The sequence below is a fragment of the Lolium perenne genome, chromosome 1 (genome assembly GCF_019359855.2).
Source record: "Lolium perenne isolate Kyuss_39 chromosome 1, Kyuss_2.0, whole genome shotgun sequence".
Classification (NCBI taxonomy): Eukaryota; Viridiplantae; Streptophyta; class Magnoliopsida; order Poales; family Poaceae; genus Lolium; species Lolium perenne.
In genome coordinates this window covers 217,244,810-217,271,712 of record NC_067244.2, presented here as the reverse complement: position 1 = coordinate 217,271,712, position 26,903 = coordinate 217,244,810, and the positions used below count along the sequence as shown (strand labels likewise).

General features: G+C 46.9%; 1 protein-coding gene across 1 annotated transcript; it reads right to left on the bottom strand.

The window, feature by feature from the left end:
• Positions 1–5,375: 5,375 nt before the first annotated feature.
• On the bottom strand, positions 5,376–8,243 carry LOC127321405 (uncharacterized). The gene is made up of 3 exons (XM_051350444.2): positions 7,846–8,243; positions 7,356–7,720; positions 5,376–6,079 (listed from the first exon to the last, which is right to left on the bottom strand). The coding sequence occupies exons 1-3, from the start codon at positions 8,020–8,022 to the stop codon at positions 5,629–5,631; spliced, it is 993 nt and encodes a 330-aa protein (XP_051206404.1). The 5' UTR covers positions 8,023–8,243; the 3' UTR covers positions 5,376–5,628.
• Positions 8,244–26,903: the final 18,660 nt, after the last annotated feature.

Here is a 26,903-nt window from a genome sequence, read left to right as displayed (position 1 = left end):
GCGAGCGCAGCAACGCTACTCTGTCCTCTCCTTGAGCGGTGCCACACACAACAGCATCTCCACCGGAGAAGTCGTAGCGGCGCTACTGACTGGTCGTGGAGTTGTTGCTACTCAGCTGTGCGGTGCCGGCCGGCCGGCCTATCGTCGTTGACGAGTTCCGCGGCGGCATCCGTGGAGATGCATGCCATGGTGGTGAGCCGGTGACCACGATGAGCGCAGATGCCGTCGCTAGCTCAGCTGACACGAAGCAGAGATGGCAGGCACCTGACATAGCATAGTGTAGCGGTACAAGAGAAGCCTCGACGCAGTGGCCGTAGGGAAGGGAAGGACGATGGCGGCGGCCGGCGGCGTTCTGGTTCTAGCACCTACGGTGAGCCCGCGGCGGACCTCATATGCAACCGGCTAGTCCACTGAGAGCAACGGAAAACAGAAGCAGCAACCTAGCACCATAACCACCGTCAACTGCAGCTTCACCGCGGATCATGTCCACAAAGCATGCACAACGGAGATGCCTGCCAGCCCCATAAACTTTCTCCGCCCTCCGCCTGTCCCTCGATTGGGATGCCATTGTCGGCATCACCGATGGCACTGAGGCAGACCGCCTGAGATGTGACGGGAACGACGTGCGGTGGGTGGGGATGGTGCGGGCGGGAAGACTGGCGGCGTGACGGTGCCACCCCACGCAGCCACGCTCATCTTCTTCCATGTCAGCAGTGGCGCGTCCAACACGGACGTGTACTGTACATCGGCGCCATAGAGGCGGCGCGGGGTGTTGGACGCGGCCGTCGCCCTCGGCATGCCCGCCCATGCGCGTGCTCGACATCGGCGGCGGGTTTAAGGCTGGCCGCGCGTTCGACGAGGCGGCCGCAGTCATCCTTGCGATGTTCGAGCGCTACTTCGGCGAGCTTCGGTGAGTGGAGTTGATCGGGGAGCATCGGGAAGCACATGAGTACTGGATCGACGACGGCCTCTACGGCACCCTCATGGTAGGCAAACACGTTTCACGTTTGCGATGGTCGGAGGGTAGCTTGAATCCTCTGGGCATCGATTTTCAACGAATACTGTGGTTAAAACATCTCGCACCACACACCTCCTATTCGTCGCCAAAATCGCTCGATTCAAGGGTCGCACACTCTACATGAGCCCTATCGACCTTTTTTGTGTGATGTCATCACGAGCGTCTTAGCCTCGTGAAAGGACGAGATGTCACCTAGAAGGGGGGTGAATATGCGTATTAAAAACTATTATGGATTTGGGTTGTAAGAATGTGGAGTTAAAAACTATTATGGATTTGTCTCTCACTTGAACTAATCGTAATGGAGAGCTCAACACTTATGCAACAATGCAAAAGCAAGAACACCAAAGGTGTTCGAATCCCCCACGGTCAAATCCCACCCAAGCAACAAGTGCTAGGGAGGAATTAGAGAGGAAGAACAAATAAGGAAATCAACAAATAACTCCAAGATCTAGATCCGAAGAGTTTCCCTGACAAAAATGAGGAATTGATTGGTGGATTTGTAGATCTAGATCTCCTCTTTCAAATCTCAAGAATATTCAAGAATCATGGGAGGGATGGAGAGGTAGCAAGCTTTTGAGGTTCAACAATGGAGTGGGAGAGAGAGAAAATAGAATGGTTGACCTTACTTCCTCAAGGAGGAAGAAGGGATATAAATAGTCTAAGGAAAAACTAGCCGTTTGAGGGTAGAGTCGGGCAACCCGGCAGCCATCTCGGCAGGGCCGGGTCGGGCCACCCAACAACAACACTTGGTGGGCCGGGCCAGAGGCAGGCCGGGCTGGGTGCCGATCTGCCTGGCATCGGGGTTGAGCCTGACGAGCACTATGCCGGGTTGCTCGACTTCGCTCAAACGACCATTTTTTCTTTGAGAACTAAAAACTCTTCTCATGTAGTTCCCGAACTCCGAATGACATGAAATTAATTTTGTTGGAAAGATAACAACGAATAGAACCCCAACAAAATATTGAGACTCGTCACATAATGTTTTTGGATGATTTTAGAGAGGGATCCTTGATACGTCAAATTTGCATCACTATTTCATATCATAATTTACTGTTATTCATTGATATATTTCATATTTAGAGGTGATACTTATGTCATTCCATCTATTTTTGCATGTTTGATGATTATTGGAGAATTAACCACCGGAGCAAGGAATCTGCTAGAAAAAGGACCGTCATGGCACCATATTTCTGAAGACCAACAATTCCCAACAAAGATACAGAAAATCATATTTTTCCAGATGACGGAGGAAGCCAGAAGGGGAGGCCGAGATGGGCCAGGGGGCTCCAAACCACCCCTAGGCGCGGGCCCACCTCAGGCCGCGCCAGGGCATGGTGCGACCGCCTTGGCACACCTCTGACGACGCCCCCTCGTGTATATCAATCCCTTGGGAAACCTACGATCGGGGGTATGACGAGAGAAATATTCTGCCGCTGCTACGGGGTGGAGAACCAGAGAGGGAGAAAAGCTCTCTGACAGGCTGAAATCTGCCAGGGAAATTCCTTCCCGGAGAGGGGAGATCGTCGCCATCGTCACTGCCATCGAGCCGGACTTCATTGGGATCATAATCACCATCATCTCCACCACCAGTACCATCATCACCGCCGCCTCCACACCGTCCCGCTGTAACATCTTGGGTTTGATACTTGTCTAGTTCATAGGGGGAACTTTCCCGGTGTTGATTACTCTTTGTAGTTGATACTATTGAGTGAAACCATTGAATTAAGTTTATGTCCAGATTGTTATTCATCATCATATCACCACTGATCATGATCCATATGATGTCTCGTGAGTAGTTCGTTTAGTTCTCGAGGATATAGGAGAAGTAATGCTGTTAGTAGTGGAACTGTGTTGAGTAATATGCAATGATTTAATATTTAAGATGTGGTGCTATTCTTCTAGTGGTATCATGTGAATGTCGACTACAGGATACTTCACCTTTATGGAGCTAGGGAAATGCATTGTGTATTTGGCTACTAATTGTGGGGTTGCGGGATCAACACAAACCCAGACCCCCGTTAGGAAACCGGTACACGAGGGAGTGTAGGATCTCAAAGTTGAAGGCTGTGGTTAGATTTATCTTAATTACATTCTTGTAGTTGCGGATGCTTGCAAGAGGTATAATCACAAGTATGTATTAGTCCAAGTATGGGGTAGTGGATTAGCACAAGTTCACCCATATAACACTTACCAAACCATTGAATATTATTCAGCTATGTGAAGCGAAAGCACTTGACGTAATTTCCGTGTGTTCTCAGGAACGTTTATTCATCATAAATAAAACAACCGGTTTGTCCTTTGCTCTAAAAATGATTGGGCCACTCGCTGCAATTATTAGTACTGCATTTTATTTACTCGTACTTTATTTATCTGCAATATCAAATATCCCTGCAAACCTGTTTGCTAGTGTTTACAGTCAACACCTTCTGCTCCTCGTCGTTCGACACTCTTATTTATCAAAAGTACTACGATACACTTCCTATACTTGTGGGCCGTCAATCCTCCCAACGTCTAGAAATAGTAAGGACGTCCAAACTCGAAAACGCAATCGAAGATGCATACAGATTCCGTTTACGATGAGCTTGGGCTTGTTCAAAATCTAGCAATAAACTCAAGAACCTCACACAGAGAAACACCAAGAAGCAACAAGAATATAAGGATGCAAAGTATGCAAATGATTGACCTCCCTAAGACGATGCGACCAAGTTACCCAACCGAAAGCCCCTGTTGCTAGTGCGGCTATTTGTCCTATAACCCGATCTCCCAACGACCACCTTGAGACCGGTAAAAAGAAAAGCTAGCAAGACTATACCTTTGCCTCGCACATCCCGCTTGATCTTGCCTACAACGCTTCAAGCTTCATTCTAGCCGAAATTCCTCGATTTATCATTGTTGCTTCGTGAAGACTCATGATTGCTTCCCCATACATCACTATGGGAAAGCTACATTGAGGCACATCTTCATAAGTCCATTATCACCAAATGGACGTCAATCTTTAAGCATAATCTTCTCGGTATGCTCATCTTGAACTCACCCTTCTCAACCTTGATGACATTCATACTTGATGTCATCCTCACATGGGCTATATGAGATCATTCTCTTGATGCATACCCATGGTAAGATACCTAACCCACGTAGACAACACAAATGTACATATATAGTGGGTTAGCTCGTGAAGCATAATTGACAAGTCTTACCATACCATAAGATCACATGATTCAAAGTGGTACAATCTTTATGCTTCACGTGTTGACCAATCTTGAATTAAATCTTCGCTCTTAATGTTGGTTAACCTTGTATCTTTTCATGCTCTATCCTAATATCTTGAGATACATAAAGAACTCTTAATTTGATTGCATGCTCTAAACCTTAGTCAACCATAACTCAACTCATGAGACTATCATGACACCAACTTAGAGGTCGATGCAGATGTCAAGCGGTGTGATGAGCGTCGCAGTCGAAGCAATACGTAGACCATTGTTGGTGTAGAGGTCGATGCAGATGTCAAGCGCGAGGCTGGCATCGAGTTAAACTCCATGCAGGAGCCGATGGAAGATGTTGTCGTGGATACCGTGGTGATTGATGGTGATGTCAACTCCGTTGGGACCGAGCAGATTGGATCCGTAAAGAGGATAGAACCCGCTGAGTTGAACTGGAAACGAAAGCTCTCGAAGGGCATCTCTTCTCCCACGGCCGGCGAGTGTGTGACATGTATGCCACAAATCCAAACCAGATCGATTCGCCGAGAGCCAACGGGCTGTAATTTGTTGGGATCGAAACCACATAAACCATGGATCCAGCATCATCTTTAGATAATTATTATGAACTGTTTTGCTACATCTCACGCTACTAAGAATTTTTTTTAAAATCTTAGTTACCCGAGAAAAGAGGAACCACATTCAGAAAAGTGCAGCTCACATCTAGTTCCACTTTTTTTTTTTGTAACAGAGTTATACTTTTGCGAAAAGGTGCAATTGTGTGGTAGAAAAGTATAACCGGAACAAGATGCATTTTTCTCTAAAATGCAGTTGCACTTTTTAGGATGACTGAGACTTAGAACAGTTTCAGTGGCGTGAGACTTAGACAAGCTCTACTATGAATTCTAGCTCGTGATACTTCTTGAACTACAGTATGTATATTAGTGTATTACCCACATTCTCGAGCATATCATGTGCTAGCGACGATAACTCGTCAACCACCGAGGGAGTGCCAAAATGTCGTACGGATACAAGTGTACAATTTTACTAGCAGCGAATAATCATCACATGTATATGCCCAGAATGATAGCGTTTGGTGTGGCCGTGGAATGCCCACGCAGGCCATAGCTAAGCTTCAAAAGAAATTAATGAGGTTGATGTGAAAGAAGCAATATGCCAAAGATCATTGCTCATGCAAGTTGCAACAAACATCCATGCTCCATGTGTGTATTTTATACAAGTAGTATCTCCAAAAAAAAAAAGTGTCGTTTGCGCCTCATATTCAAAATCTCTATGTACAAAGACATGGATCTTCCACGAGAGCTAGGCGCTCTCCAGTTCTGTCCCGTGTATTAACATGCTTGGCTGCAACTTGAAACAAAATTTCACTCCAGGGCTAGCTGCTCTCAAAATTCAGGCGCAGCCCCTGAGGATCTCGACGAGGCCCCTCCGCTGCTCGTCGGTGAGGTTCTTGGGGAAGACGACATCGAACTTCACCCGCACGTCCCCGCGCGCGCCCCTCTTGCAGCCGGCGACGGGCATGCCTTCCCCCCTGACGACCTTTTCGTACCCGGGGCCGATGACCTCGTCGCGGAACGTCCAGCTCACCTTCTCGCCGCCGAGCAGCCGGAACGAGAAGCTCCACCCGGTGAGCGCGCTCACCAGCGGCACCTCGGCCTTGAGCACCAGGTCGTCGCCCTGCCGCTTGAACGCCTTGTGCTTCCTCGCCGACACGGTGAAGACGGCGTCGCCGGGGAGGCAGCCCGGTCGCTCGTTGCCCATGCCCTCGAACGTCACCTTCGTCCCCTTCTTCCACCCGGGCTTCACCCTGATGATCTGCGTCACCTCCTTCTTGGCGATCAGCCTGTCAGAGATCAGATTTTGCAATCACCGATTAGTACGGTATAAAATGGGAGATTGGTAAAGCTTTGGCCCGATCCAAGCAGAAAGGAAGTGCAGAGTCACTGTCTCCGGTACCAGCTAGGCCAGCACCCTCACATGGACGCAGCATACATGAATTACACACCACCTAATGTCCAAAAGGACCACCACATTTTGTGACAGGCGATAACCTCCAAAATAATGGTATTCAACCAAACATGATGTGTTCTTAGTACATTAAAGCTATGTTACCCCTCATTACCTGCCCAAGAATCTTCTTCAGATTTGCAGTACGTAGCATATTATAGTTAGCTCATTACTTTCTTTGGAACTTTTTCGTGTGTTCGTTACCAGTTAGTTAGGACTGTTAACTTGGATAATCTTGCACACAAGCACACAGGGAGACAGCAAGGGGAGCATGACTGAACACACACAGCGCGTACGTAGCTCTAGCTTGCGTATTTTAGTGACAAATGCAACTCCGTGGCTGGCTGCAGAAACTGCCCCCGTACCCTCAGAGACTGTACCAATTATGTAAGTGTGTCTCTTGATGAGGGTGTTGAGCAGATTTGCTAGTATTTGAACATTTCTTTCCTAAACGTACACCACATAATTGGGACTGAAGTTAATTCATTTGGTGTCACAGTACACAACAGCTCTGTTTGTCTAGCCTGAAGTTTCAAGCAATCTAGACACTCCATCAAACAGGCGCACGTTCATATGGAATCTATACACTGGCACTTTTTTCTTTACAAACATGTAATACCAGCAGCATTGGCAAAACGAAATTCTATGGTAGAATTATTTGACTCTGGCCACCAAAACAGAGAGTGAGTACACAGTGTAGTGTGTTTTTTGAAGTGTAGTGTTCTTCATCATTTCTAAATGTAAAGGCAGCCATGAGACAAAGCCAACATGCTGCATGATGCAGCCTGATGTGGCATGTGGGGGCTCTGTGTATAGTAGTATAAAGTACTTAAGGAACAAATTCTTCATGGATGTCTAGTGAGATACTGTTATACTATACGTCATGTAAAGTAGTCTATATGAATGTTTTCAAACGTAAAGACAGTCAGTAAATCAACTATTTTGTAGAAAACGATTTGCTATATCAGGCCTTATATATGTTGTTGCTATCGGAGAGCAGAACGGCAATGATGTTGTCTCAGGTGAGTAACAGGACTGCAGATAGAGATTGGTATGGATGAATGTGCCTACTTGCTGCACGGTTCCACGTCATGGGTGGCGCGACGGCTTACCCGTTCTTGGTGACGACGTCGCGGGTGTACCTGACCTCCTTCCTGCACCCGGCGCAGAGCTCCTCGAGGGTGCACTCCACCTTGCGCTCCAGCGGCGGCGCCTTGCGCACGACGTAGCTGGAGAACTCGGCAAAGGCGCGCCGCCCGCCGCCCCCGACGTCCGTGGAGCTGTACACCTTCTGGGACTCCCTCGCCGGCGGCGTGTGGGGCGGTGGCGGCGGCGCTGCGCTCGTCCTCGTCCCGGCGCCGGCCTTCTCGCTCTCAGGTGCCCGCGCTCCCTTGTCGGCACTGGAACAGCTTCTCCTCCCCGCATCGAGGCTGCACGCCCGGAGCACCGCCCTGTTCTCCTGCTGGTCCAGGAGCGCCTGGAAAGAATTGAAACCCGGCCACGACGTCATGCGTAATGCAGAAGGAAAATCCTGAATTCTGCATCGTCAAGATCGAAACAGGGTTGGCCAAGCGTCGACGGATGTACGGATCGGGCGGTCACCTCGTATGCCTGGGTGATGGCCTTGAACATTGCCTCGGCCTCGGTCTTGGACTCCGGCGGGTGCTTGTCGGGGTGCCATTGCCGGACCAGGCACCTGTAGGCGGCCCTGATCTCCTGCGGGGGCGTGTCCCTGGTGATGTTGAGCACCTTGTAGTACAGCTCCGGTGGGTTCCCCATTGCCGGCCGCCGCCCCTGGTAATCGAAGAGAGAGCAGCTGCGAGGACGGCGACGTACGAGGAACGCACAGGGGTGGAGTGAGCAAGCGAGCGAATTCCGGAGGAGGGCTGCGACCTGTTCAGTGCTCTGCTATAATGGGGAAATGGAGCGAGATGCGTGGCTCCTATGTAGGGATATTTGGAGCGGCCGGGGAGGAAGAGGGCGATGGCGACGGGGTTGGTTGCTGGTGCGGGAGTGGAGGTACATGTAGGCCAAGGTGCCACGAGCTGGGACGAGAGCCTTGATGGGGAAATGGATCATCTGCCCAAGCTTGTCGAAATGCAGATCCAGCAGCTACGGCCCTCGTGCGTGCAGCATCAGGTGTGGTACGCGTACCACGTACATTGACGATCCGTACGTACGTACAGCAGGTGCCAGAGCCTGGATTTTCATTTTGAGTTTTTTTTAGGGGGATGGATGGACCCTGGACTTTGCAGGAGCTGCCTGAGCATATTTGGTTCCCAGGACTCTTAAAACACGGGAATAGGGAAAAAATGCAGAAATATGATAGAAATGTGCATATCTAATCTATATCTATACCTAATAATAAAGGAGCTAAGGTTTCCTTGGTTTGGTCCGTCATAATGCGCTAAGGTTTCTGCCAAAAAGTTTCGTCAATGCTTTTTATTGGACCGTTTTGCCCTTCCACCAAATCGCATAATACAACCAGCTGCCACCATACCGGTTTAGTCTTTTCTCTCCTTGCCCGACCACGGTGGACGATGAACTCCACCCCGAGGCAATGACAGACGACGCGGGCACTCGACCACACCCGCGTCCTTCCGACACGGCGGCCTAATAGCGCGGCTCCCGGCGATTCAGCAGCCAACAATCGACTCACGACGCGGATGAGACTTCTGCTCGTGCCTCGAAGCGGCAAACTGTGGTCTCCGCGGCAGCCGGCTCTGATCCACTGCCGCACCCAGCGCGCGCGATGTAGAGCATTTGGTTCCTTCCACTCACGTCCTCGTTCCCCACACTCAATTTTTCCCCAGTCCGCCGCCTCCTCCGCGCCCCTGACTAGCTTCACCGGCGACGTTCGACTCCCCCGAGACCCAGCGTACAACGCCTTGGCTCCCTCGAAATCAGACGCACAACGCGCGCCCTGCTCAGCTGCCAAAATCCTCGAGGCAACCGGCTCCTGGCCGAGATCCCACGGCATGCCCCAGCCTTTGCCTTCTTCCGAGAGCAGGTATGCACATCTGCCACCAGCACTGCCGGAATGCACGAGCTCCTGCACGCTACCGACGGCGGGCGACCGGCTGGAAGTAGGAGAGGCGAGGAATGGAAGCAGAGAGAGGAGGCTCTCGGGTTGGGGAGAGAACAATGGAGCTGAAGCTCGGCCGGCGCGTCTCCGCCACTGGGGAAGCTAGGTCTCCTGGTGAGGCTCAGACATCCATGGCGAGGACGCCGGCGCAGTTCCTGGACTAGCACTCCCTGATCCACTTTGGTCGCATGTTGATGGGCCATCTAATACTCTGCAAGTGCTGGGTGGGCCAGGTCTGAATAAATAGTCTACAAGATAAACGACTAGGCTTTAGAGAATTAACGTAATAAGAAAAAAGTGTAGTCACCACTTCAGACTGTACAATAGTCCCACCTCGATTAATCATATACAATTTCACCGGTTTATATACGTCAACCTTCCGGGAATCAACAAGTCGCCTTGGAAAGAAGCAAGCAGCAGCTGCAGCACCATCATCAGGAATTAGCACATGTGCAGGCAGGGAAGGAGCGCAAAGATGAGGAGGAAGGAATTAGCACATGTGCAGGCAGGGAGGGATCGAGCGCAAAGATGAATGGATCAAAGACGAGTTGGGGGAACTAGGAGCTGTGGTTCTCGTGGAGCTCGAGCCGGGCCGCGTTTGCTGCTTGGTGAAAGCGAGGGAGAGCCAGAGGAGGGGATGAGAGGCGTCGCGCTGGAATTTCTAGCTAAACGGACAGCTCTCACAGCAACAAAAAGAACTAGCTCAGATTTGTTTGTGTTTTTAACAAATCTAGCTCATTTTTAATTCTAAATTTATGTCGATATTTTTTTGCACCGGGCCACCGGAATTTATTGACATTTTGTTGCACCAGACCACCAGCCTTTCTTTTATCCCGCCGATCTCGAACTCTCAATCGGCGGTAACACCATCCGGTTGCTCCATCCTATCGCATTGATGTTGTGGGGACAAGCTCGTGGCTCTTCAAGTCAACGACTAACTCGCTCCACCTTGACTTGTCTTCGTGGGCAAGTCGTTCCACCGTTACCCGTAAGCTTTCGCAGCCACGATTATACAAGGTGGTCATGTGGTCAGAGCAGATGTTGCGCGACCACAAACACAATAAGGTCTATGTCCGCTTCGTCAACCAGAGGAAGATGGTGATGGCTGCTACCGGCGAGCACAATGTCATGGTGGTAATACTTACGCAGATTACCACATTCGGGCGGCTGGCATCGGTGGTGCAATTGTGCCACGGAAACAAGGGACTCCAACATTTTTTTTGGGCTGGTCTATCGTCCCACCAAATCACATATAACGCACCACGGCTTGTTTTAGACAGCAGGAATATGTCTTTTTTCCCAATCCGCTTGACCTTTCTCTCCCAAACACCCAGCGATGTAGCAACGCACTCCATCCATACCTCGCGCTGCAGCTCTAGGATAACCCAGGACTCACGAGTAAGATCTGCGACGAGGAGGCAGAGAGTGTTGGCTGGTTGCCGCGAGTGAGAGACAAGGGAGAGAGTTAAGCACTGCTGGGTGACGGAAGCGGCCCGAGGTGTCAAGCATGTGCATGAGATAGGAAGGTGGGCCGAAATGGGCCACCGACATTTGAGTTTACGGCGCCAAGACGGGCGATGTGGGCAGCAGATAGCAGTGCTGGAAGCTGATAGAAGAGAGGGAGATGCGGGGGCTAACTCGTGCTTGGCCGGAACCGGGCGGAAAAGGAACTCAACAATGTTTAGTATTTCGCGGCAACGCGCGGGCATTGTCCTAGTATACAAAATAAAGGAATGAAAAACTCAGGAATCCTGTAAGCTTGATTATTTGGTTCACATAAATAGGAAAAACACGGGATTTCTGATAACCATGGTCAAGTCAGAGTCAAACTACACAAAAGAGTATAATTAGGATGTTATGATGCCACTCGATACATCAGTCTCGTTCTTTGTACGTAGGAATTCGAAAAGGATGCCTAAGTGGATTGTAAAGTTTATGTTTTTTTCTTCCTTCGAAACATAGATCATAGAACTTTTTTTATGCATTTTTTTCCTTTGTTCTATTCTTTTGAGCCAAACAGATAAATAGTGCCACCGTAGAAAATTTCCTCGTTCCTACGTTAATCCTCCACTTTTTCTTTAAACCAAACAATCCCTTAGATTTCAAATAAGGAAAATTATCTACACTGATTGATCGATCACTCAATTGATCGTTCTACTACTCTCCTCCAGTTGTTCGCCAGAGTTAGTGGCATGGTCTGAATGACCCCGTGTGTCCTCCTTGACGAGGGAACACTTCGGCAATGCCTACGTATTGTAGACTTGGGTTTTAGGAGAGATCGACGATGGAGATTCCGGGAGCGAGATTAGGCACATGACGTACCCAGCTTCGGGTCCCCTCGGTGGAGGATCCCTACGTGTTGCTAGCAATCCAGTATATGATCATAAGTATGTTTACAGGGTGCCGCCGTAGCGGAACTATTTTTTCTATATTCTGTCTATCTGTTGTCTATATGTTGGCCCCCTTCTATCGGGTACCCTGGCTAGCTTTATATATGCAACCAGCTTAGGGTTTTACAAGAGTCCTAGTCGACTACTTCTTCGGGTTGCCTTGTTGGACCTTCTCCATATTGAGTCTTCTCCATATTGGGCCGAGCCGATATACTAATAATGGGTACCCGAAGGGTATACCCATGTCAGTAGCCCCCGAGTGTCTAGGGAAGTCGAAGACTTGCGTAGAGACTCCAAGCATAATCATCTCCAAAGGTGAGGTCCATGTCGTAGATCATGTGTAGCATAAATGACGATTCTCGAAATTATTTTTCTACCGGGTGCGCGACAGCGCTCCCGATGGGAGTAGCACCCGAGTCTATGGTCAAGTGCTTGCACTTGGGCATAGACTCAAGTTGTACTACTCGATGAAGAACTTAACTATATTTCTGGAGAACTTGATGAAATCCATGTGTTCCCGATGGGAGTAGGCTCCACTCGAGTCGTAGAATCGAGTTGAGTCTACAAACCTTGATTGTCATAGATGCTGTCGAAGTTATTTTTCTATCGGGTGCGCGGCCAGCGCTCCCGATGGGAGTAGCCCCCGAGGCTACAGCCAAGTGTTTGCACTTGGGTGTAGGCTCAACTTGCTTTTAATCGACTCCACAATTTTTCCTCTTTCTTTTATCTTATCAGGAGGGTGAACAATACTCTCGATAAGAGTAGCCCCCGAGCCTATGGGCAGGTGCTTGCACCTAGGCATAGGCTCGAGTTGTACTACTCGATAAAGAACTTGGCGCAGCCCCTCTTTTTATCGACTCCAGGCCATTGCTATTTTTATTTGACATCCATATCTATATTGAACAGGGATAATGGTAATTGGGGCTAGTTCATCTGACGGATCAGGTACTAGTTAACTGCTCTAGTGGCAATCCGCAAAAACCTACTTCAAGATCACGTCCCTGGACATGATCTCGGGATACCGGTGCTAACTCGACAGGTGCCGCTTAAGGTCTTACCATCTGTCGAGCCCCAGTCATGTTTTATCGGGTCCACAGCGCGTCCGCTGGGATATTTCTTCACATCTGTTGATGTGGAAAAAAGTAGCAGAGCGCAGTCTTTGGCGATGCCACGCCACACAGGACGGACCCGGGGTCTTACCTTCGCAGAGTTTTGCGGCATTCAGAGATTATTGGCGACTTTGGCGCTCTGAGAATATTTTGTCAAGTGCCTTGTTCGGCTGATGCAATGACCCATTTTGTGGGTTCTTCTATTTTTCTCTCGAGCTTGATGAGACAGCCGAATATATTGGTTATTCTATATTGTCGGGTACATCACCGATGCTCTTGCTCGGAACAATATGACGAGTCAATGGACCCGAAGATTTGTCCACCCTTTTTTTTTTTGGTTCCTCCTTGATGAAAATTTCGTCGAGTTCCTCCTTCAGGAAAATTTCTTCGGGTCCTCCTTCAGGACAGTTCTTCGGGTCCTCCCTAAGGACAATTCTTCGGGTCCTCCTTGATGAAAATTTCGTCGAGTTCCTCCTTCAGGAAAATTTCTTCGGGTCCTCCTTGAGGACAATTTTTCGGGTCCTCCCTGTAGACGATTTCATCGGGTTCTCTCTTATATACTTTGAATTTTGCTTTCTCCTGCACAAATAAACAAACTTTTTCTATCTTTCCCTTAACTCTCTTTTTCACATGCGGTGTCAGATGCTCAGATTCGATGATATGTAAAGTGAATATATGCCGCGCAGCCCCCGATTGTCGGGTGCGACGAAAGTAAACGATAATCAACTTTGTGCAAAATAAAAGAACACTTAGCTTTTTGGACACGACGAAGTCGATGCATGATGAAGTCTTCGAGTGTAGATAAGAAATCTAGCAAAAGTAGAAACCACCAAATAGCAAAAGTGGATGCCGCGAAATTGTTGATGAAGAAATAGCCGAGCCCCCGAGCGTTGCTGAGGTGATGTCATGATTGTTGTGTGGCAGTCGTGACCCGAAGCGAAATCGTTGTCGAGCCCCCGAGCGTTAGGCGTGACGTTGAAATAAGTTGATGGAGTCGCGGCGTCATATTTGGTGAAGCCATTTAAGATGAAACCATAGACAATAATATACGAAGATGAATCCCAGATGAAGTATTTGAGATAAATCCATATTGAAGATTACGCCATTAAATATAGAGCATATATTGAAGATAAATCCGTCGATATCATAGAGGATGAATCCGTTGGCCCGAAGAATCCAGTAATAATCATAGAAGATGAATCCGTTGATATCATAAAGGATGAATCCATTGACCCGAAGAATCCAGAAATAACCATAAAAAATGAATCCGCCGATATCATAGATGATGAATCCATTGATCCGAAGAAAATAGTTCCAGTAATAACCATAAAAGATGAATCCATTGACCCGGAAACGCATCGGGTAATATTGTATAAGTGAACCAATAATAATCCAAAGAAAAACAATCCAGTAATCCAAAGAAAATAGTTCCACTGAGCCGAAGAACATAAATCCACTAAGTTGAAGAAAATACTTCCACTAAGCCGAAGAAAATAATTGCACTGAGCCGGAGAAGATATATCCAGAGCCGAAAAAAGAAATTCACCAAGTAACCGACTATATTTGTGATAATGAAGCCCCGGATGTCAGGTAAATTTGCTGTAATGATGCAATGTTGCAGTCCCCGAGTATTCGGGTGTAGCGAAAGTAAATAATAATTAATTTTCGGAAGAGTAACACTTAGCTTTTTTATCGGGTGCAACAGAGTCGTTGCTTAAGTAGGTCATGCAACGGACACAGTCGATGTAGGCGCGTGGCGTCTGGCTGGCATTGTTGATGTAGTCGCGCGGAGTCTAGCCGGCGTTGTCGAAGTACTTGCGCAACCAAAAGGCGAGACACATAATGACGAACGGGGTCGACACAACAAAGTAATTGAAGCTTATTCCCGATCTGCAGTTATATTACGGCGCAAAAAAAACTTGCGAGCAAACAATGGTACGAGCCAAAAATATTTGGCCAAATAAATTTCACGAATAGTAGTGCAATTAGAAATATAGCACCTGATTATTTTTGTGTCGGATGACGAATTTGCGACGGCAGATCCTCCAGACGTAGCGAGTTTGGTGATGACGTCTAACCAGAAGTAGTCAATCTGAGAATGCAGTCGGACGACTTATCGTGTGACTGTGATCGCCGGCCGCCGCCAACGTGCGAGACAAGCTATTCTGATATTTCCGATTGTGCTCCCAGATCAATCCATGGTCGATTGTGCATGTACGTGTGCGTACAAAAAATGACACATGTGCATGTACGTTTGTATTGAGGGGTCATCAAAGCAAATGGGTTGGGCCTCCATGGTCGATGAGCTGAACACTTCACAAACATGGCCCCAGTGACTGGCCCTACCTTCATTCCCGATAAGGGTTTCGACCCGCCTCCATAAGAATTCTCTATACTAGTGATTGTTATACATTAATAATTTAGGCTTGAGCTTGTGAATAGCCCGGAAGAGTTGTTCTCTTTCACCATCTTTAAGAATTCCCGTCGCTAAACCATGTTTTTTTACAGAGGAACATATTATTATTACTATTTGTTTTTGAAATACAAACTTTTTACTAACTCCTTGTAGTGTATTATTTTATCTTGGTGGCTCAAACCCAAATGAATTTCTAACTCCAAGAGAAAAGAGGAAAAAAAGTTGTATCTAGGGCTTCTTTGGCTCTTTGCTAACCTGGAAATGGGAAAGATAGAGAAGTGTGATGGCACTGTCGAGGTTTTGTCGACATAGATGCTACATGGGCTTTCTTAAAAGAGGTGGAAAGATGGCGACTTTGGATCACCTTAGCGGGATTGGCACACATGTGATGTACTCAAGTTCGGTCCCTCTCGGTGGAGGTAAAGATCTACTTCATGCCTTAAAGATTTGTATTTTCTCCCCGGAGGAAAGGAGTATAACTAGAGTTAGAGTAAGAATGAACATAATGTTCGGTGCCCACCAATGCTCTTGTCCAGGCCATATATACAACCCGACTAAGGTTTACAAGATCACATTGTCTCGTTTAGGGTTCCAGTTCCAGTGGAACTACAACCAAGTCTTCATTTGTGCTCCACATTGGTCCTTCCTTCCTCCGAGCCTCTCAGCTGGCCCACCTGCCCTTCAAGGAGGGGCATGTGAGCATGTCACAGGTCACCCTAGTACCATCGTCTGAGTCGGCTTCTTAGATCTACCTGGTTGGGTATTCCCTCATCAGGCGCGCCATATTATGGAAATCTAAAAACACAGGAATATGCAATACCCGTTGTTTGTTGCACCACATGAAAAAGAGGATAATTTGTCTAAAGGAATAGGCTCTTCGCTCATGTAGTATTGGTCATTGAAACAAGGAAAATTTCGGCAAGGCTAGACATCAGGATTTTTTAATGGAACTAAATGCAAAATATCTCGGTAGAAAATTTTCTGATCTTACAACCCAAACATTCTATTCGTTTGAACGAATGAGGCTTGGTTAGCACTGAGCGAGCCACGGTCGCCAGCCAACTTGGTCATCATGCATGCGCCAAGGAGGCAGGCCGGCCGTGTTCTCGATCAGAATCATACCTTATCTAGTTGCTTAGAAGAAGAGTATGTTAACAGTTACTAGCAGCTTGATCTTTACCGTCCGTACTGCCATGTACAACGACTGTATTTATTGTGTTCGTCGACAGCTTCGTCTAGATCTAGATCATCAGGCCAGGCCACAGTTGCATGACTGACATGCATGCACGCATCATCGTTACCTTTGTGACCCATCGTATTATTACACACGCCAGTAACTCAACTCAGTACTCCAGCGAACGTTCTAACAAGATCCAAGCACGTCTAAGCTGCGTGCACGTTGACTTATGAGAGTATACATAGGACTATAGTAGGGGACCTGGAAATGAACTCCTCATTCTCTCGTAATTTGTAGGGCTTGTTCAGTGAATTCCCCCACCAAGTGAATTGAAGAGTATTATAGTGGATTGATGGGGAATTACAGAATAATAGTCTTGAATACACTTCAAACCTCAGCTAACTGAACAAGGCCACAAAGGTTTGGAGCAGGACCGGCCTATAGGACGGGGCAGAGTATATTATTTATGTACATAATATACTTATACTCTTTAGGCTATACGGTTTGGAATGATTCTATAAAATATTGATATCCTAAGGTGTAACTTACCATGCCTCTACTCCTATTCCTCTTACAAAAGAAACACTTCAAGATTTACTCTTTAGGCCGTACGGTTTAGAATAATTTTAGAAAATATAAAAGGCCCAAGCTATAGCTTACCGTGCATGTACTCTAATTCCTTTTAAAGAAAAGTTGAGTCGATATTTCTGAATAACTTTTCCCATGGCACGATTTCTCTCTACCCTTCCCACATATGCCAAAAAACACCGACCATCATAAATATTTATGTGATTAATTCTCGAGATATATATGTATATACACGTGTACACAGGTAGATATTGCTAGAAATAAGAATCATGTTATATGGTTCGCCCGATCAATAGAAATTAATGGTCTCAAATGTTTTCAACAATATCATTTAGTTTTCTATTGCACTATCCTAATACTTCTCTTGTAGAATACTATTTTTTTTATTCTTCTGTGTGTGACCAAGTGGTGGATATTGACGGAGATTTTAAAGGGGTTCAAGAACACCAATCATGGTTAAACTTTGAGTAATATTTGAAAACTTAGCATTAAAAAAACTTTCAAGGAATTTTCAGGAGTAGGGGGCCATGGCCCCCTGCCCTGGAAAAGCTCCGCCACTGTGAACAAAGGGCTTTTGGTGTTGTGTCACCCTATGGAATTGGCAAAAGCATCTGGTGGCATCCGCAGGTAACTCTCCCGATGAACTGGCAACAACGCCACCCCCCAAGCTCCAGACTCATCAGACACTAACCTGATCCGTGGATGATTCCCACAATAATCCTCGTTCTTCTTAAGGAAGTGGTGTGGTGGAGGCGCAAACACGCACCGCCTCCGGTCGCGGTTGTCTAACTATTGCAAGAGGTTAATCTTGTTGTTCAGTTCGTTTAATCTTGGTACTCCTCAGTCTTTCACATTTAGCTTGTGACATAGGTTTAGGGCGGCCCATAAGGCGGGGCAAAAGGGCCGGGCCTAAGATTTGTCTGCGTACTTAGTGCACATATACTTTTTAGGCTATACAACTTGGAATAATTATAAAAAAATAGATTCCCCAAGGTGCAACTTACCATGCTTCTACTCCGACTGCTCTTAAAGGACGTACCCAGTGCTGAGAGCTCCCGCACTGTGCGGGGTCTGGGGAAGGTGTTAGTGGCAAACCTTACCCTCACGAAGTGCAATGTGAGGAGACCGCGACTCGAACCTGGGACCTCTCGGTCACAGGCGGTGAGGCTCTACCGCTGCACCAGGCCTGCCCTTCACTCCGATTGCTCTTACCAAAAAAAAAAATACTTGCATCATTTACTCTTTAGGTCATATGCTTTATAACCATTCTAGAAAATATAGAAGGCACAAGCTGCAGCTTAGTGTGCCTCTACACCGACTCCTTTTAAAAGAAGGTATATCAATATTTTTGGCTAACTTTTCCCGATGGCACGGTTTCTCTCTAGCCTTCTCAAATGTGTAAAACAACACAGACCCTCATTAATTTTTTTGTGATTAATTATAGAGATATATATGTATATACACTGATATTGGTAGAAATAAGAATCATGGTATATAGTTTGCTCAATCAATAGAAATAAATAGTTTCAAATGTTTTCACCAAGATTTAAAAGATCATGAATCTTTCAAATATACATATTATTGCTATTGCATTATGCTAATATTTCTATTGTGGAATACTAACATCTTTTAAAGTTTTTTTGTGTGTGACCAAGTGGTGGTGCTTGACGGAGATTGTTAAGGGGTCCAAGAACACCAATAAACTTTGAGTAATATTCAATTTTTTATAGCATAAATAGACATTTTTAAGGAATTTTCAAGAGCGGGGAGGCCATGGCTCCTTCCCTAGGAAAATTCTGCCACCGTGAACAAGAGGCCCTTGGTGTCGCGTCATCCTAGGGCCCCTAATTTACAGATGTGAGGGGATTTGATGTTCACAAATCCCCTTCAATTCACTTTCCAAAGAATATACTAATATGATGAAGAGTTTTTAATCTAGCTAAATTAAGGGAATTGTGGGGTTATTTTAAAACTACCCCGTCCAAGCTCGAATAAGCAAATAACCTATTGATTTTTTTTACAAATTCAGGACAATTCCCTCTCATCCCCTCAAATATACTGGAAGTAAAATTCCCTCGTGATGCGGTTATTTGCTGCCGTCATCGATCTCTGCTTGCAGATGTCCACACATATGAGCCTTTCAATCTCCTTGCCCAAACATGAACAAGGAAAAACTAAGTTCAGTTCTCTCTCTTGCGCCCTCCTTAGGTATAGTTGTAAATAGCAGATCGTTGGTGATAGACTCGAACCCTTGTCTCGTGTCTGAAGAAAGTGCTTAAAAATCAAGATGCTGCATCCATAGTCTCATAGAGAACAACAATATAATGACAATCACATGGTGGAAGGGCCAAGAAGAGGTCACTGCTTGTAGGTACGGGGTCACAGTTTGTCCCGACAACAACTCGAAGTTGGAATCAAATGATCTTGAAAGTGAACATAAAGTTAAAAAAAAAAATTCTGGACACAGATCCATGAGGTACGGTATTGCCAGCATACACGTCACGGGCTTATCTGCTAGGAGCCAATTGAACCACACTTATGCAAGTTTAATCGCGATCACACGCATACATCAACTTCACGGGGAGCCAACGGGAGATTTCCTGAAAAGAGACAGGTCTCTTGGTTTCTTGTAGGATATCTCCTTCTTTCTTCTCCCAGTATTATGTGTTAGCGGGATGCTGCTTAAGTGGTGTTCACCATAGTGTCCGTCGTACTCCTGCTGGTTAGATGGCGCATTACATCGTTCTGAAAGCTATAAAGGTGAGGGGAATGCGATGGCAGTTTGGGACGCTCTTGTTGTCAATATCATAGCACTATCAGCTCCTAGTTCCAGCTAGTTATAATCTTAATTTTACGGGAATCAACAGGATTTTGCTGTGGTCTTTACTAATTACCAACGAAAGTTATTCTAAAAGAATATTAAAGGGGTTAGCAGCACAATTACAAGAACTAATATTCATAAAACAAACTCTTGCTAGCTCCTTAGCCACTTGAGTTAGCTAGAGTCTGTTTTATGAAGTAACTGTGGATGATCTTTATTTTTATTTTGTAAGGTTCGATTCTCCTTGTTGAGTGTAACACCTGGATGGCTGGGTGCAAGTTTGCTTAGGGCATCTCCAGCGGATCGACGCAAACGGACGTTTTTCGTCCGTTTGCGTCTGTGCGGACAAAAAATGCCCTCCAGCGGGGCGCCGCAAAACGTCCGCAGTGTCCGTCCTGACGCAAACATGGACCAAATATGCGCCAGGAATGCGTCTCTGCGGACGCGTCCGCGCGTCCGTTTGTGTCCAGTTGGGCTGCATGCAGCCCTCTCTCTCCTCCTTTAATCACGCATGCGCTTATTCCTAGCCACACAAACAGAATCTTTCTCTCTCTCTCCTCTCTAATCACGCGTGCGGTCAAATAAATGCGTCCGTGCCGCTGGAGAATGGGCAGACGCATGCGGACATGCGGACGTTTTTTATGTCCGTGCCCGACGCAAACGGACATAAATATGCGTCGCCCCGCTGGAGATGCCCTTAACATCCATCTCAACTGTCTCTAAAACTTTCATGTTCTTTCGTGTAAAATGGTTAACCTGGAGATTTTTTTCTTACAAAATCGGAGCATCACCTGGCTCTGCATCGATCGATGCACACAACCTTTATTTTACTGCATGGTTCAAAGTATCAGTTTTACAACTCAAGTACCCTCAAAGTAGCAGCAAAAATCAGCAACCTAAAAAATGGAATAAGAATGACCTCTATGCATCTTGAATACGCTAAGAATGTGCACCCACCCACCCTACCTGAAGATAGCCTGTACAACTGCCATGAGCCGATTGCAACCATCATTCATAGGTCTCCGCTTCTTCATAGAAAGGAGGTAAGACAACTTGTGGATTGATGCAATGTCTGGAACACACCGGTATGTATGGCGGGTCAAGCTTTCTCTAAGCAACTACCTGTCCGGGACTAATTACCCCACATAATTCCACTTGAGCCACCACTAAGAGGTTGAAGTATTACATTGAGTCTGTTATATGTTGTCATCAGTAAAATGAGTTGATTTATCCCCAAGATAGGATCATTGAGTAAGAGCATGTGAGAGCCAAAATCTACAAAAAAAAAAAAAAGTAAAATTGGATGACTAGATTCAGACCAATGATTTTTTTGTGCACTTGGATTGTCGAAAATTCTTGCCAGCAAAAACATGTGGGTCAAATTTTACCAAATGGTATAAATTATAGAGACAATTAACATAGTCAAGTCATGGCTAACCAAATCTTTTTAGACCTTCTTTGGATCACAGGAATTTCATAGGATGGAATTACATTTCTTAGTACTTTCTATATGGATTGGTTGAATCAAATGAATGGCGCTTTTAAAATTAATCTAGATATCATTCCTATGCATGAATTGTATATAAATTTGAACACCACTCCACCTTTTATTATGATCCAACCGTGTAAGATTAAGACATTACTCATGTGTTTTTTTTCCTATATACCATCCAACACCTATTCTCTTAGTTTTCTGATAATTTACAATCGTCTTTTTAAAATCATCAAACTTGTTAGATCCTTTACTTCTCAATATACATGTGTTCTCACTCTTGTGAAAAAACCCTTAGCAAGGACTTTTTGCTACCCCTTATTTTTCCGGAATACGTTAAGTTAACTATGAACATATGAGCATGTTCCCTTAAAATCCAGGACATGAACCTAAATGCAAAAGAAATCGGAGACCGTCCCATAGTCAGTGCTACACTTTTGCCAAGTGGAAAAAATGGCGGAGAACCTTCTTGTTATGAAATGAAAGAGTTGCATGTGACGCAACTCTACCCAAAGTAAGTTCAGATACTCACATTTACACACACATATAAGGATTTAAGTTTCAAGATTATTTTTGCGAGTTGGACTAGATTCGGACCAAATTCCAATAAAATAAAATTTAATTTAATTTTGTTTAAATTTGGTCATAATGGGATGAAGCAGTTCCCAAATAATTCAAATTTTGAAGATTTCAATGGCTCTCAGATTTGAACCATTCCAATATTCAAAACCCTTTGTAGGTATCCTATGATGAACTTTCTTACTTTCTGGTTTTCTCATCAGATTTGTTTAATTGTATGCATGTATCTAGATAAGATTTATCAAGGGTACTCAGTTCACTCAAATATGTGTATTATTTGCATGGCATTAAGCATACATATGTGTCTCTTTGTAATCTATTTTCTTTAGCAGATCTTTTTGGAATGTCAAAAACAAAAGACAAAAACTAGATCGCAATTTGTGGGCTTTGTGTGCGTGCCTAGCGAGAGCTTCTTTTTTCTGCACATCTCTTGTATTTTTTTGTTAGATGTATATATCTGTATATTGTAGTTTCCCCATATGTTAGGGGGCTTCCTACATATTTCCACCTGTACATGTACTATATATTGGGGCCTTTGGCCCCTGGTAATACAACAAACATATTACCCTAACATGGTATTAGAGCTCTAGGTTAGCTCCTTGCAGCCGCCGCCATTGCACGTCCCGGCACCTCGCCGCCGCGTCCGACCGCCGCCGCCGCCTCTTCCCCGCGTCCCAGCCCTCTTCTTCCCCGGCCACCCATCCGCCCGTCGCCCGCCGTCCTTCTTCGCTGCACCGGTCGCCCGCTACCGGCCGCCCGCCCTCTTTCGCCGTCGCCGGCCGCCCGCATCCCCGGCCGCCCGCCGCCGTTCCTCGGCCGCCTGCCGCCGGCCTCCGCCCCGGCCTCTCGCCATCCTTGGCGTCCCCGGCCTTGCAGCCGCCGCCGCCGCCCCCGGCTGCCCTGCTGCCCTCGTCTCTGCTTCGTCCCGCAGTAATTCGGGTTTGATCCTGATCTGTTCTGAAAAAAAATGTCTTCCTCTTCAGGCTATGTTGCGATTTCTCGCTGCCCGGTGATCTTTGATGGCGCGAATTATCCTGATTTCGCTGCCTTCATGCGCGTCCATATGCGCGGTCTTCGTCTTTGGGGTGTGCTTTCTGGTGAGATCTCCTGTCCGCCGCGCCCCGTTGCTCCTACGGTGCCTGTTGCACCGCCGCCCGTTGCCCTTGCCCTTGATGCTACTCAGGCGGATAAGGATGCAGCCAAGAGTGTTGATGATACTGTTCTGGCTAATTATGACCGGAAGGTCCAGGACCAGTCTACTACCGTTGCGACTTACCGGCTGGATCTGACTGACTTCACTCAGTGGATCGATGAGGATGCTCGTGCTGCTGCTGTTCTCACCTCCAGTGTTCTGCCTCAGTATGCTGCTGAGTTCATGGGTCTTCCCACTGCTGCTGCTCAGTGGGCTTTTCTTCGTCAGCGCTATCAGCCGTATGGGGATGCTCTTTACCTGTCTGTGGTCCGCCAGGAGCATGCCCTTCAGCAGGGTGATTCTACTATTGATGAGTTCTACACTCAGAGTGCTGCTATTTGGCGTCAGCTTGATTCTCTTCGTACAACTGTGTGTGCCACCTATCCCTGCTGTCTGACTGTGCGCGTGGATCTGGAGTTTCAACGCGTTTTTGAGTTATTGTCGCGGCTCCGTAAGGAGTTTGAACCGCGCCGTGCACAACTGCTTGCCCGTGGTCGTGTTCCGCTCTCTGTGGTACTGGCTGAGCTTCGTGCTGAGGAGACTCGTCTTCGTAGTGCTAGTCTTCTTGAGGTTCCCTCTGTACTTGCTGCTTGTGGCCCTCCTGTGCCGTCTGCTCGTGGACCTCCTACGCCGCCGGCTTCGTTGCGGTCTCCAGCACCGCCGATACTCTCTACTCTTCCAGTCCAGGGCCAGAGTCAGCCTCAGCAGCCTCGTGGTATGACAACATCTCCCTGCACCTACTTTGGCAGGTCTTGCCACACTGTCTCTACTTGTTGGCAGAGGGATCCCAGCTTACGTCAGCGGCACTATTCTCGTCGGCAGGCTGGTTCTTCAGGATCTTCTGCTGTTGCGCTATCTGATCAGGACATTCTCCGTGGTCTTCGTGGTCTGCTCGCTGCTACAGGCTCTTCTTCAACGGGTACTGCTGGTTCTGTGCCTGGATCTTCTGGCACCTCGCGACCACCACCTTCTACACAGTCAGGTATGTCATCCTCGTGGCATCTGGATTCTGGAGCTTCTTTTCATATGACTTATGCGTCTTCTATTCTTTCTGCTCTTCGCTCTCTTGTTTCTCCTGTCCGTGTTGTCACGGCCGATGGTACCTCTCTTCATGTTTCCAGTCGAGGCACCCTCTCTACCTCCTCTTTTTCTGTTCTTGACGTTTCTCATGTTCCTAGTCTTAAGATGAACCTGTTTCTGCTAGTCATCTTACTGATTCTGGTTGTCGCGTCATTCTTGACGCTGATTCTTGTGCTGTTCAGGACCGCCATACACAGGACTTGGTTGGAGCTGGCCCTCGCATCCTTGAGTCCCCGGGGCTTTGGGAGTTAGACTGGCTTCGTGTTCCTCCTGCTGACACTTCATCTGCCAGTTCTCCTGCGGTTGCTGCTTCTGTCACTAGATCTTTTCAGCAGTGGCATCATCGGCTGGATCACCTCTGTGGCTCCCGTTTATCGTCATTAGTTCGTAGTGGTCTCCTGGGGTCTGTCTCAGGAGACATGTCTTTGCATTTGTGTCAGGGTTGTAGGTTAGGCAAACAGATTCAGCTTCCCTATCCTACTAGTGCGTCTGTATCTCAGCGACCTTTTGATTTAGTTCATTCAGATGTTTGGGGTCCGGCTCCCTTTCCTTCGAAAGGGGGTCATCGATACTATATTTTGTTTATTGATGAGTTTTCGCGGTACACCTGGTTGTTTCTTATGCGCTCTCACAGTGAGGTCCTCTCTATTTATCAGCGCTTTGCAGCTATGGTTCGTACTCAGTATTCCACGCCTATTGATGTCTACGCACGCTTCTATTCCTGTAGACAGTGTTGGGCCTCCAAGAGCAGAGGTTTGTAGAATAGCAGCAAGTTTTCCTTAAGTGAATCACCCAAGGTTTATCGAACTCAGGGAGGTAGAGGTCAGAGATATCCCTCTCAAGCAACCCTGCAATTAAGATACAAGAAGTCTCTTGTGTCCCCAACACACCTAATACACTTGTCAGATGTATAGGTGCACTAGTTCGGCGAAGAGATAGTGAAATACAAGTATAATGGATGATTGTAAGTAGTAATTGCAATCTGAAATAAATATGGCAGCAAGTAAACATGTAGCAGAACTTGTTGGAAACGGTGTTTCAATGCTTAGAAACAAGACCTAGGGATCATACTTTCACTAGTGGACACTCTCAACATTGCAATCATAATTGAATATAAATATAAGCACTTCACTATGCTATTCTGAATTACTCTCTGGCGGGATAACCAACACTAATTCACCGTGTAGGGCTGCAAAGCAAACCTTAAAGATGTATTCCCAAGTACTAATAAACATCCCACGCTGTCACTGTGAGCATTCATAGGAGGTACTAACACACCACAATTTCATAGAGACATCGAACTCAAATCATAACCCAGTGAACAAGTATTCTGTGAAATATAGCCTAAGAGACCCACACGGTGCACACACTGTCACCTTTACACACGTGGGACAAGGAGTCTCCGGAGATCACATAAGTAAAATCCACTTGAATAGCATAACGACATCTAGATTACAAAGCTCATCATATGGATCTCAATCATGTAAGGCAGCTCATGAGATCATTATATTGAAGTACATGGGAGAGAGAGATTAACCACATAGCTACCGGTAAAGCCCTCAGCCTCGGGGGAGAACTACTCCCTCCTCATCATGGGAGACAGCAGCGGCGATGAAGATGGCGGTGGTGTCGATGGAGATGGCTTCCGGGGGCAATTCCCCGTCCCGGCGGCGTGCCGGAACAGAGACTTCTGTCCCCCGAACTTGGCTTCGCGATGGCGGCGGCTGCGTAACTTTTCTCGTCTCGTGGCTTATGTTTTTAGGGTTTTCGCGACGGAGGGACTTTATAGGCGGAAGGGCAGCCTCGGAGGGGTCCCAGGGGTCCCACACCATAGGGGGGCGCGCCCCCCCCCTTTGGCCGCGCCGCCATGTGGGGTGGGGCCCCCTTGGCTCCCCTCTGGCCCCTCTTCGGTGCTCTGGAACCTTCCGTGAAATATAAGATCGTGGGCTTTTGTTTCGTCTAATTCCGAGAATATTTCCTGTGTAAGATTTCTGAAACCGAAAATAGCAGAAAACAGGAACTAGCACTTCGGCATCTTGTTAATAGGTTAGTTCCGGAAAACGCATAAAAATGATATAAAGTGTGAACAAAACATGTAGGTATTGTCATAAAACTAGCATGGAACATCAGAAATTATAGATACGTTGGAGACGTATCACCTATTCGTGTGTTTCGTGCTGATTCTGCAGGAGAGTATATCTCCCAGCATCTGCGTGGTGTTCTTGCTGAGCATGGCACCCTTGCTCATTTCTCGTGTCCCAGCGCCCATGCTCAAAATGGTGTCGCCGAGCGTAAGCATCGTCATATTCTTGAGACTACTCGTGCTATGATGATTGCTTCTTCCCTTCCGCCGCATTTCTAGGCTGAGGCTGTCGCTACGTCGACTTACCTCATTAACATTCAGCCTTCTGCTGCCCTTCAAGGTGGCATTCCTCTCGAGCGTCTTTCTATTCACTCTCCCAATTACTCGACGCTTCGTTTATTTGGTTGCGTTTGCTATGTCCTTCTCCCTCCTCGGGAACGCACCAAGCTGACCGCTCAGTCTGTTGAGTGTGTTTTTCTCGGATACAGTGATGAGCATAAGGGCTATCGCTGTTGGGACCCTGTTGGTCGTCGGATGCGCATCTCCCGTGACGTCACGTTTGATGAGACACGTCCCTTCTATCCTCGCCCCACCTCGGGTACTTACCCGGTGGATGATATCTCTTTTCTTCTTTTTCTGGATGCACCC

Coding starts and splice junctions, on each gene's coding strand:
- LOC127321405 (XM_051350444.2), bottom strand. CDS start 8,022: ATGGGGAACCCACCGGAGCTGTACTACAAGGTGCTCAACATCACCAGG. Junction 7,721..7,845: donor CCATCACCCAGGCATACGAG/GTGACCGCCCGA, acceptor AATTCTTTCCAG/GCGCTCCTGGACCAGCAGGA. Junction 6,080..7,355: donor GACGTCGTCACCAAGAACGG/GTAAGCCGTCGC, acceptor GATCTCTGACAG/GCTGATCGCCAAGAAGGAGG.